The sequence below is a fragment of the Desmodus rotundus genome, chromosome 3 (genome assembly GCF_022682495.2).
Source record: "Desmodus rotundus isolate HL8 chromosome 3, HLdesRot8A.1, whole genome shotgun sequence".
In the NCBI taxonomy this organism is placed as follows: domain Eukaryota; kingdom Metazoa; phylum Chordata; class Mammalia; order Chiroptera; family Phyllostomidae; genus Desmodus; species Desmodus rotundus.
The window spans coordinates 200,182,762-200,194,806 of record NC_071389.1 but is presented as its reverse complement, the minus strand read 5'-3'; the positions used below and the strand labels follow the sequence as shown (position 1 = coordinate 200,194,806).

General features: G+C 63.4%; 1 protein-coding gene across 6 annotated transcripts in view; it reads left to right on the top strand.

Moving 5' to 3' along the window:
- The window catches only part of CERK (ceramide kinase), a 32,101-nt gene that overhangs the window by 10,619 nt on the left and 9,437 nt on the right, over positions 1-12,045 (top strand). For 5 of the 6 annotated variants that reach the window (XM_053919756.2, XM_053919753.2, XM_053919752.2 and 2 more), the window contains 5 exons: positions 3,039-3,152; positions 3,522-3,644; positions 5,072-5,197; positions 6,312-6,375; positions 8,320-8,465. In XM_053919756.2, coding sequence (XP_053775731.1) covers positions 3,128-3,152; positions 3,522-3,644; positions 5,072-5,197; positions 6,312-6,375; positions 8,320-8,465 — 484 coding nt within the window. In that variant the 5' untranslated portion in view covers positions 3,039-3,127. Of the gene's footprint in view, positions 1-1,710; positions 1,803-3,038; positions 3,153-3,521; positions 3,645-5,071; positions 5,198-6,311; positions 6,376-8,319; positions 8,466-12,045 lie in introns of those variants that run through there. The other variant, XM_053919755.2, reaches the window with a different exon arrangement.

The window sequence follows — 12,045 nt, the reverse complement described above, 5'->3', positions numbered from 1 at the left end:
CTCTGGGTCCTGTTAAATGCCTCTGGAGAATTGTTTTCTTGAGCAGGTGCTCAGCCCGCTTGGGCGCAGAGGGTCCGCCCGTCTCACGTTATGGGAGGGGCCTGGGGCACGTGCTGGCTCCTAGTGCCACACTGCTGGGGACTGCCCCTGGGTTCTGGGTGCTGGCACGGATGGCAGCTCAGCTCCCAGGGTGCCCCGTGCTTCCGGCGTGTTTGGCACGTGGGCAGCCAGGTGTGAGTCAGGCCACACGGAGTCAGGACGCCCTTCTGCACCCCTCCCGCCAGCTCGGGCTCCTCCATCTGGAGCGGTGGGCTTTGCCTTCCGCATCCAGTGTGCTGTTCCTGACCTCGGGCTGCCCTGGGGTCAGAGCTGGCAGCGGAGGCTCCCCGCCCTGCACTTGCTCACTCCCCTGGTGGCTTCTCTGGCCAGCGGCCTGCTGCTCTTTGCTTTTAGAGGCCTCTTTCATCTTGTCTGGCCCTCTTCTTCATGGTCAGTGGGAGGGACAGGCGGCTGTGGGTCTGCCCCCCGCCCCTTAGGACCTGCGGTCTCAGCCCTGTGTCTGCCTCTGCCTGCGCTCAGAGTCCTCCCATGACCAGTGGGTGGGCCCAGTGTTGTCCTCGTTTCCGAGACGGTCCTAGGGGGGCATCCTGGATGTGAAGTTCATTTCCACAGCCTCTACAGGCCTTTCTTACCGAGTGGAGGGAGAACAACAGGACTCAGCCCAGCCCCCAGCTCTCCTCTGTCCCCTGGCTCGGCACAGGCCCCACAGCTGTCTGCGCCCTCTGGTCCCAGGACTGGAGTTGTGGGCACGGACGGTGGACCGCAGTGTGAGGAGAGGTGAGGCAGTGTGAGTGCCGTGCAGACAGGTGTCCTGTGTGGCCGTGTGTTGGTCCTGGAGCTGGCTCTGCGGGTGCAGGGTCCACATGCGGCACATCCCCTGAGCCCACACACTTGGGACACAGAGCAGCATCGGCTGTGCCCCGCCCTCCAGGACCCCACGTTCACAGGAAGAGCCCTGTCCAGGCGGCCTGGCTGAGAAGCCACCTGGGCAGGGCAGGGAGCTGGGCTGGTGCCTGGCTCCCGCCTGCATGAGGAGCAGCAGGGGGATGAGCCATGGCCACGGAAGATCCAGGCAGAGCATGCAGGGTCCAAGTTTGTGTCTTCAGGCCCTCTGCAGGGGCGGAGAGCAGGGTGGGGCTGGGAGAGCACCAGAGGGCTCTGGGGTTGCTGAGCCAGTGGTCCCCGCACAAAGCACCCTGCCCAGGCAGGGGGTGCAGGAGGGGAGGCAGTTTCCGGAGCTCTGAAACCGGGGCAGAGCCAGGAAGATAGGCTTCGATTTAGGAGGTTGATTTAGGAGGTTGATGTGAGGACCTCATGGGATGTCCCCATGGCTGGGCCAGTGTCCCCTGGGGGCCTGAGATGCAGGAGAGGGCCAGAGTAAACACACCGCCTCTCCCCAGGCCAGGACGGCCTCTGTCTGCCTCTGAATTTTCTGCTTGGAGAAGGGGTTGCTAAGCACATGAACCCCACGAGGTGTGGCCCTCCCTCCGGCGACGTTGCCCCCAGGAGACACCGGCTGGCGCCAGGCAGAGGCACTGTGGTGCCGGGGGAGCAGCCCTGTTCTAGGGAGGCATCGGGGAGTTCTGCTTAAAGACAGCGTCAGGCTGTTGCTCTCAAGTGAGAAGGGTGATTCCGGAGAGCCTTGGCCAGTGCGCCCTCCACAGACAGAGCGCAATCAGCCCAGGGACGCAGGGACGCTCAGTAAGAGATCGCTTGCACTTCTACCCCCAGGGCAGCAGCTGGTGAGTGGGACAAGGGGGTCAACCGGGCCGGGGGCGTGGCCAGCACTGCAGACCCCGCCCCTGGTCTGGGGAGGGCTGCTGTGGGCCAGGCGAGGCCCTCCGCCAGCTGCCGTCCGGTGTGGGGGGTAACCTTCTCCAAGGCAGCACGGCGACCTCTCAACCCCTCGCGTGCCTTTAACACAGATCTTTACGGTTTCATCTAATTTCACACACGGTGCAAGATGATGCGAAACGCAACCAACCGCCAGTCTTATGCAGAGAATGAAAGTGCCCCACCTGCGTTCCCTCGGGAGGCTCCTCGAGAGGCCTTCTCCGGCGTCTTTCCTGCGCTCGCTGACCTGCGGTCCATGTTTGCATGTCGTGTGTGCGCAGGCGCGGACGGCGGTCCCCGTTAAGTGTCGTATGTGCGCAGGCGCAGATGGCAGGTGGCCCCCCTCTGTCATCACGCGCTGTTGTCCAATGCAGGGCACTGTCCTTCCGTCCTCAGTGTTTCCTGCCCAGCAGGCTGCTGCTGACCGTCTCAGGTCCTCGCTGAAGGGCTTTGCCCCTGGGGCCAACCCGTCAGTCCATGCGGCGCCGAGCCCTGTGGTCTCCCGGGTGGGCGAGCTCCTCCAGGCCCACGGGGCCGGTCATAGGCTGTCTTCCCACGGCTGGGTGTCCACCCTGCTTTACCTGGAGGCTTTGCCTGCGGCGCCGGAAGTCCTGTAATCACAACCGCCCCAAGCCTGCCTGACAGCCCCTGGGCAGCCTCTTCCTGGCCTTCCCGGAGTGGAGAACGCCCGGGCCGTCACCCCGGCATCCAGCCGCGTCTCCCGCTGCCTCCGATGGGACCCGTCCCGTCTTTCCAGAGCCCCTGCCCGCCCCCAGACTCCGCCTCCGTGTGGCCCCGGGTTCCGGTTGTCCGGTTCTGTGTGCTGCTGTGTGCCTCGGGGCCCGCTTGGACTTCTGAACCAGGCCAAGCACTGACATCGCTTCCCCAGCGAGCGCCCCAAGGGCTGCACCGCTCGTTTGAAAAGTTCCGTTCTGAGTTTGGGGATTCTCTGGGCTACGGCACCCCATCTCCTGGTGACACCGCGTTGCCCAAACTGACTAGGCTCTGAACTGAGGAATCACACATTTGACTTTCGGGCTTCTAAACCCTAGGGGAGCGGACGGCTCCCGGGATCCTGGCGCCGGGCCCCTGTGTTCAGTGCATTGCACCAGTCGTCCGACAGGCGGCCCACGCTGTCGTTGCAGACGCCTGCTCCGTGCCTGTGGCCGAGATAATCGCCGTGGAGGAGACGGACAGTCACGGGAAGCACTACGGCGGTGGGAAGTGGCAGAAAATGGAAACGCCTTTCGCATTCACAGGTAGTGGGGCCAGCGTGTCCCCGCCCACACGGTCGTGGTCCTTAACCCCGGGCGGGTTCCCTGAAAGGGGCTTTTTTGTCACTTTAACAAACTTGATGCCTCCTTGGTTTATCTTTATGAGACTTCCCTGTGTCGTTTTCCACGGTGTGATTTTAATCAGTGTTTGGGCTTTAATCATGTTTTATTTTCTGGCGTGGACTGAAAGAGCGCAGCAGTAGGGCTTTTCCTAGTGCTCCCAGGGGTCCTGCCTCATCCACCGGGACAAGCTCCGTCTCATCCGGAAGTCAGAGCCTGCGGTGGGCACGGCCCGTCCTGCCGCGGGGCGTGGGGCCGCCGCTGCCGGGAGCTGACGCGCTTGTCTCCGCGCAGTGCACTGTGTGAAGAGAGCCCGACGCCACCGCTGGAAGTGTGCGCAGGTGACTTTCTGCGGGGCTGACGAGCAGCTGTGTCACCTGTGGCTACAGACCCTCCGGGACCAACTGGACAATCTGAGTATGTGCGGCTGTGTGGTATTTAGAGAAAGACCAAGTGGCTGTGGAACCTGCGCGTGCACGTGTGTGCGTGTGAGTGCATGTGTGTGCATGTGAGTGCACACACGTGCATGCTCAAACGTGTGTCTGTGTGTGTGTATTCTGTGGTGTGTGCACATGTGAGTGTGTGTTCACACATGCTTGTGTGTGTGTGCATGCACACACGTGTGAATGTGGGTGCAAGTGCGTGGCTGTGTGCACATGACACAGGTACCCGCACATGTGTATGCCCCTGCATGTGTGTTTGCATGTGTGTGATGTGCCCACGTGTGTGCTGCCGTGACCTCTGCTTCCCGCCTCTCCCAGTCCGTCTGCAGCCAAGCTGGAGGAAGTGCGTCTCCGTGCTGCTCACACATCTTCCGACCGGAGGCCAGTGGGTGCGGTGCCCGCAGCGTGGGCTCTGGCTGGAGAGGCCCCACCGGGCCGAGGTGTGGGGCGGAGGTGGCTGCAGCCTGAACGTGCGACCGTTCCTCCGCTCACTGCGGATGGTTCTCGGGAGCCCGGCATTGCCCAAAGTGCCGCCACAAGCCTCCCAGCGTGTGTCCTTGGCTTCACACGCTTACGCTTGGGTGCCTACCTGGGGCTGGGGTCACTGGGTCGCACGGGCACACGTGTCCGACCTCAGGAGACACGGCCAGCCTGTCCCGAGGTGGGGGCTGCAGCAGCACCCCCACCTATGAACACCTGAGCCCTGGCTACCCCACATCTTAACCACACCCTTCAAACCCGGCCTTTGGTGGGGGGGTTGACCCATCACGGCTGTCATCTGCACCTCCCTGTCAGCCACCGGAGTTGAGACGCTCACTCCCGTTCCCGGGGCCACGCGGAGACCTGCGGGGCGTCTGTGCAGTGGCTTCCGTCCGTTTGTCTGTCAGGTTGCGTTTCCCGATGACGTGCAGACATTCTCCACATACTGTGGGTCTGCCTCTGTTGCCGGGTTTACAGGCGGTGCTGGCGCTTTCTCCGTCTTCTGTCCGTTCCTCGGATGGTGAAGGGTCTCGATTTTAACATGGTCCCATGTATCTTTTTAAAACTCTGTGGTTAGGTTGTGTCCATTCACTTAAAAATACTTTTTCTTAAAATTGACTTTTTTAGAGAGAGAGGAAAGGAGGGGAAGAGAGAGAGAAACATCGATTTGTCGTTCCACGTATTCATGCATTCATTGGTTGATTCTTGTCTGTGCCCTGACGGGGATCGAACCCGAAACCTTGGTACATGGCAATGGTGCCCTAACCGACCCAGCTCCCCGGTCAGGCACTTAGAAACACTCTTCCTCAGATGGCCTCAGCAGAATCTAAACCCGCGGCGGTGTGGTTTGCAGCAGCTCGGGTCTTGGCTTTGCTCCTGTGTTACGTTCACCGTGACCGACACGTGGTTGCTGTTTTGCAGCGTGTCGACCGAAGCACTTGCTGGTGTTCATCAACCCCTTCGGAGGGAAAGGCCGAGGCAAGCGGATCTACGAGAGGAAGGTGGCGCCCCTGTTCGCGCTGGCCGCCATCAGCACTGAGGTCATCGGTAAGGCTGACGCCCTGCAGGGCACGGATGAGTGGACGGGGGAGCGATTCAAACATGGCCGCTGGAGACTCGTAGCCTCTGAGGTTATTTTGAACAAAATAGAAGGTGTGGTATTTTTTTTCTTTACGAATCAGACAGAGAAGAATACAAATAAGGAACAGAGAGTTTTCTAGCCGGGCCCTGGCACTTAAAGCACAGAAGAAAAACACTGTGAACGTAAAAGGGTAAGAGCTCAGGGACAGGAAAGTCTTGCAAGAGAGACAAGCGGTCAGTGTTTTGTTTACAGCTTTACCGACAAGTGACACCGTAAGAAACCTGAGGTGATGCCACGTTCGTGGGCCCGTGTTTTCAGAGCGAGTCCCGGGTGCCGAGGAAGTACCGGGAGACAGGCGCTTTGAGGGTCTCACGCGAATTTATTCGAGGGCACTCGGCAATGGGCCCCTTGGGCCAAGGGCCTTAAAAACGAGGGCTTTTGCCCGACGATGCAGTTTTCTAAATCTTTCCTAGGAAAACAGTCAGAGGTCCGTTGCCACCTTTCATGGTAGCAAAACACTGGACACAACTTAACTGTCCCCAGACGGGAAGAGGCAGATAAAAGTGTGGGGAACCTGAAGGGCTGGCGTGCAGCCCCGCCCGCTCCTCACCGAGAGTTTGAACGGTGGGAAGCGACATGACCCCGGGAGCAAGGGCGCAGGGCCGCGCTGCAGCGGTGGCGTCTCAGCAGAGGCTGTGCTTCTCGTGTGGGGTGCGCAGGCTCTGGACTAATTCTGCGTTTTCTACATTTTGCTATATTCCAAAATTTTCAAAGTAACTTGTGTAATAAGGGAAAACTAAAATAGAAGAGTAATTGCTCTCCAGAAAGTCATTATTTGTCGGCCACGAAATGCCAGGAAGGCGCCATCTGGTCCCGCGGGACGTCTTTCTGAGAGAGGGGCCCGTCCCACGGGGTGGCCGAAGCTGACTTTCTCTGGGAGGGACTCGGGTGCCATCTGGGAAGGGGCCCCTCTCGGGAAGCCCCCCGAAGGACACGCAGGGCCTCTGGTGGCGGGGGTGGGCTCCTGGGGGTGGGCTCCCGGACGCGGGGGTAAAGGACGCTGTGCCGTCTCTCCCCCAGTCACAGAGCGCGCCAATCACGCCAAGGAGACCTTGTACGAGATGGACGTGGACAAGTACGACGGGTGAGCAGCCCCTCCGCCTCGCCCGTGGGCAGTGCGTCCTCCCCGGGTCTGCCCCGCCCGTCCCGGTTCTGTTCACTGCCTTGCCTGGCATTTTCTCTCTGACGACCGTGAAGCAAGCCTGCTTCTTGCAGAAAATGGGAAGAGGCAGATTCCACTGTCTAAGAGACTTGTGTTTCGCTCTGGCCTTGCCGCCTACGTGGGGTTATGTGAGTGCGTGTTACGGGCGTGCACCTGTGGCCCCGCGTGCTTCCGTGTCTATTCCTAAAAACAAGGGTGTCTTGTACAGAACTGAACGGCTGGCCCAACCCAGGAATTCAGGCCCAGACAGTTCCCTGTCCGCGGTCCTCACGCAGATGCCCCCGCCCTGTTGTTTATTTACAGCAAAAGGAAGCCGGGGCCAGGGCTGCCCTCGGTGCTCGCCTGTCTCTCTAGTCTTGGGACACGGAGCAGTCGCCTTGGTCGGGGTGACTGAGTGTGGCCGTCGTTCTGCGGCGTGTGTCTCGGTCCGGTCCGTGGGGCGTTCCCTCCTGGTCAGGCCCTGGTCGGGTGTCTCTGGTTGTGGGGACCCGGAGGGGCGTCCTGCCGGCGGTGTGCCCCTCAGGAGGCTCTGTGTTTGTGGTGCCCGGCCCTGCGGGCACGTCCACCCCTCCGACACCGGCTGCGGCAGCCTGGTGCCCGGGGCTGGTGCGGGGAAGGAGGCAAGGACCCACAGAAAGCTCACACGCAGAGGCGCTCCAGCATCACGCCTGTGTTTTGGAAACACGCATTTGAAAGCCACAGGTGGCGAATAGCAGTGAGGTGGGATTGGATCCCCGGGGCCCGAGGGAGGCTCTGGGTCGTGGGCCAGAGGACGAGAGCTGGCGGGATGGTGGCAGAGGGCACGTGTGGAGGAGCAGTCTTCGGGACGTCTAGGGGGGAGTCGGCCGGTCCCAGCGCCGGGTTCTCGAAGAAGACACGCAGGGGGCCTGACCCAGGTTCCGTGGCAGGGTCACGCTAGGAGAGGAGTGCCAGCAGGTTTTGAAGACGGTGGTGCTGCCCAAGGGGGCGTGTCCTATGGGCTGCGGGCTGAGTCGGGGGAGGGGCAGCCGAGAGCTGAACGGCCAGGATCCTGGTCTGCGCCTCCCCACTCGTGCTGGTGGGCGGCTGAGCTGGCTCTGCACTGGGGCTCCCTGTCGTGAGCGTCCCTGCGCCCCCAGGTCAGCGCTGCTGGGAGGCTTGGGAGTCACGAAGCTGGGGTTCCCAAGTGGGCGCCAGTGCCCCGGGGACATCAGAAGTGTGCAGAGCGACCCCGGAGTAGGGGTTCTGTGAAGCAGGTCCAGGGGTCACACGGCAGGCGGCCATCGGCCTTCCCGGGAGGGGCTGAGGGGCCGGTGCAGGTGCCTGACGGAAGCAGGAAGAAGCTTCGGAGGTGGGGACCCCGGGAAGGGCAGGGGCTGCTGTCACCAGCCTGAGAGGCCCGGTTCCCAGAGTGCCTGCGGGGGGGTGGGGCCCCTCCCTGGAGACCTCGGCCAGGGCCCGAGAGGGCCTGTTTCAGTTTTGTTTTGTTTTGAAGCAAGGCCTGAGGGAAGCACAGGCTTGGGGGCCAAGGAGAAGATGAGTCTCCGCAGGGAGGGGCACAGCGGGGCCTGGGGCTTGATCCTCTCCTGCCCTTGGTGGCCTTTGGGAGCCTCAGCCTCCCGGCGGCTGTGAGTGTGTCACCCGCCCGGAGCTGGCACTGGCACGGGGTCTGGAAAGATCGGGCAGCTCCAGCAGGCAGCCGTGCTGAGGGCAGGGCCAAGGGCGGGAGGAACATGGACGCCGCGTCGGCTGCACTGCTGGCCACGCTGTCGCCCGGTCCTGCGCTCAGGGACACGCTGCCCCTTGGAGAAGCGCCGTGAGGGGCCACGGAGGGAGGGCTGTGGAGACGGCGGGGCGGGGACCCTCACGCCCGTGTCCCCCCTACAGCATCGTCTGTGTCGGCGGGGACGGCATGTTCAGCGAGGCCCTGCACGGGCTGGTGGGCAGCACGCAGAGGCGCGCCGGCGTGGACCAGAACGAGCCCGGGACGGCGCTGGTGCCCAGCCGGCTGCGCATCGGCATCATCCCCGCAGGTAGGACCTGGCCACCCTCCTCTCGGCACCTGGGCCACAGACATGCTGACTTCCCGGCTGAAAGTCTTTTCAAAAGGGGGACTTGTGGGGCCACTGCCAACCTGAAGGCTGGGTCTCGGGGCTGGGTCCGCAGCCCCGCAGCAGGGCCGGTGGGACCCTGCGGTGAGGGGAGGCGGCCCAGGGGCTCGCTGAGTCGGTGCCAGAACCCAGAGCGCGGCAGTCGGGAGGTGTTCAGACCTGGAGGGGCCAAGAGACCGAGTGTCAGGCAGGGGGGCGGGGGAGGTGCGGGGCTGGCGACCCCAGGTGACCGGGCTGGGTCCCGAAGGCGCCGGCTCGGTGTTTTGTGCAGCTTCCTGTGAAGCCTGCAGGTCAGGAAAAGCGCAGTGTTTATACGCTAAGGGGAGGGCAGGCTGCTCTCTGGGTTCAGGGCCCCACAGACAACCGGTGGGGAAAAGAGCCCCTGTCTGGCTTCTGGCCTGGTGTCCAGGTGACGCGGCCAGGCTCTGGGTAAAGGTTCCTGGACGCGCATCGGGGACTTCCGTTCCCAGGACAGCCGTGTGAGGCCAGCACTATCACCGCCCACTTCACGGGTGAAGATGCAGCCCTGGGGTGAGGGCATAGGGTGCCCAGAAGGGCGCGGGCGCTGCCTGAGCAGAGGCCCCCGCCGGCCTCGGGCAGGACGCCGTTCCGACGGGCCGCAGCATCACTCCGCTGTTCAGTGTATGTGCCCTCGGTCGCCCTCACAGCTCTTGCATGTGGTGTGTCCTGGACTACCTGAAGTTCACCTTTCTCTGTTCAAATCTGTTTTTCCTTCCATTCACGGATGGCGGCAGAGATACCTAAAACCCTAAGCTATTGTTAAAATTTGAAAAGAGCTTAACCGCTCACCCCTGCCCGGGGCAGGACTAACGCTGGCCTGGAGTGGGCTGAGCCGGGGCGCGGGGAGCACTCTGAGCCTTGGGGTCCAGCAGAGAACAGAGCAGGCCTGGCCTCTGCCCGTGGGGAAGCCCGCGGACACACACGTGTGCGGGTAGGCAGGGTCTTCTGTAGCGGCTGCCGCGGAGGAGATGCTTCGGGGAGTGGGTTCTGCGGGGGGGGGCCAGGGGCCTCCCCGAGAGCTGACGGGTGAGGCCCAGCCGGGTGCGGGCCTGGGGTGCTGCTGAGGGTCAGCTGACTCAGGGGCGACGGGAACAGGCTGTGCGCTCAGGACGAGGGGCCCGTGTTGCCGAAGGGTGCAGGGTGGGGTGACAGAGGGGACGAGAGGGGATGGAGCCTTAGGTCAGCAGGGGAGTGGCTCTGACCGTGCTGGAGACCAGGCCCTACGTTCTGTTCTAGGAGCGGCTAGAAACAGCCGCCTGGGTCCCAGGGTGACGCTGGCGCCGTGGGCAGCGGGTGGACAGGGATGAAGCTGTGGAGGCAGAGCCGTCGGGGGGAGGAGTGGGGGTGTCGGAGGCACCCAGGACGGCCTCCTGGTGGGGTTGAGACAAGGGGTCAGGTGGGGACCGCAGGACGTGACTCCTGGGCGGCCCTGGTGCCGGGGACTGGACATAGGTCTCTGACGCTCTGGAGGAGCCATTGGTGGTGAACAAGGGTCCCTGGGATCTAGGTAGAGGTGACTGTCCCTGTGACAGAGCATCCTTGGAGACCGTCTGCCCCCAGCTGGCGGACATGTGTTCTGGGGAGGACGGCCCGTGGGACCCTCGTGGCCTGTCCCACGTGCCCGTGGCTCCGAGGAAGCCGCACAGAACTGAAGCCTCCCCTGAGGAAGCACTTGCACCGCCAGGCGGCTCTGCTGCCGGGACAGGAGCGCGTCACCATGGTCCTCTGCCAGCCACAGACTCACCCGCAGTCCTGCCGCCTGTACCTTGCAGGGCGCGGCGGCCACACCCGCAGGCCTGCAGGAGCCTCGGGGCTCGAGCCCGGCTGAGTGGGACCCGCTCGCCCATCACAAGCACTCTCTCTTGAGCGAGGGTGTCTGGGGGCCCTGAGGCGGGCTCACTTCTCCTGGGAGCTGAGCTTCGTGGCTTCTGCTTCAGAAAGGCCGTGTCCTGCGTGGGATGAGGCAGGAGGGCTGCAGCGTACCTGGCTGTCTGTCGTGGCAGGGGTAGTTGGTGCCTGCCGCCTGCCCTGTCCGGGGTGACTCAGCTCCCCAGGAGGACAGGGTCCAGGCGGGAGCCCCTGCGGGCGGTGCTGGAAGGGGACGGCCGTGCAGCTGACTCGGTCTCGAGGAGGTGCAGTGTTCCTGCCGCAGAGGCTCAGAGCACAGCGCACGTGTCACTGGGGCTGGGCCGTCACGAGGCTCCCGAGGCTTCGATGCCAGAGCCAGCCGCGACGCCCCCATAAAGCAGACCTCCTCACATTTACAGCCGGCTCTTCCTCTTGGTTCACGTCTTCTCCAAACACGCCTGCAGAAACAATCGGGGTCGTGTCGTCCCCTAGAAGGTCCAGGGAGAAAAGGCGTCTTGGGGACGTCTGAGGGGACCCGAAGCCCTGCTGTCTCTCTGGGTGCCAGCCGGACTGGCCTCTTTAGGCGGAAAACGCAAGGGATTGCGAGCCTCACACGCCCCGCGCTGTGGCGACTTCATTCACCCCATCGCCTTGTGCTCCTACAGAGACTTCCCACCACTGCGGGGACCCGCTGCCCTGGTGGGACCGGGGAGTGAGTGAGCAGGGAAGGCACGGAGCTCAGGGAGAGCCCCGCGGGGTGGGGGCACGCCGGCCCAGACGAGGTGCTCAGAGAGGCCTCTGGTGCGACACCCTGACTGAGCACGGTCCCTGCCTCCAGGACAGGACAGGCTGCGAGGGGGTGCGTGTGCGGGGCGAGTGTGCAGAGGCCCCACGTGGCTGCGGGAGCTCAGGTCAGGGTGGGAGGAGGAGATGGGAGGTGCGGGGCGGGGGTGGGCCGTGCAGAGGCCCCATGGAGGTCTCTGAGCAGAAGTGAGCTGAGCCGATGCCTTCTTTAAAAATCTGACTTTTTCCCAGCAAGATGCTCCCAGCACCCTAAGAGACACTCGCGCCCCTGCCGCACTCATCGGGAAGGACTGTTGGCAGGCAGTGGACGCGAGTAGCCCGTCCGGGGGGCAGGACCCACCGGGCCCTCTGCTTCCTCTCTGGAATCCACTCCCGTTTGGGCCCTGCGCCACCTCACTCTCTCGGTGGACACCCTGCTGAGTGAACTGGAGCCGTGGGCGAGTGGGCCGGGGCCGGGCTCCAACAGCTGGCTGGGGGTCCAGCAGCCCCTCCCTGGCCCTAACCACGCCCCCCAGCTGAGAGGGCGCCTCGCTGAGCCCAGTGGCCAGGAAGGGCAACTTCGTGGTGGTTGTCACGGGAGATCAGGGCGCCTGCTCCTCCCCAGACCTTGAGAAGGCCTCCAGCCTCCGCTGGTGTCCGCGGGGCCGAGGGCGTCCCCAGACTAGTCATCCCAGACAGGAAACGGGGCTTCAGGAGTCTTGGATCTGTGAGACCTTGTGCCACCAACCCACGTCACCGCTGCCTTTCCTTCCCCAAAGATCATACACGTGACATCTGATTAAATTCGGGGGAGGGCGGGTGTCTGGTCAGGTTTTGTTCTAGGGACGGT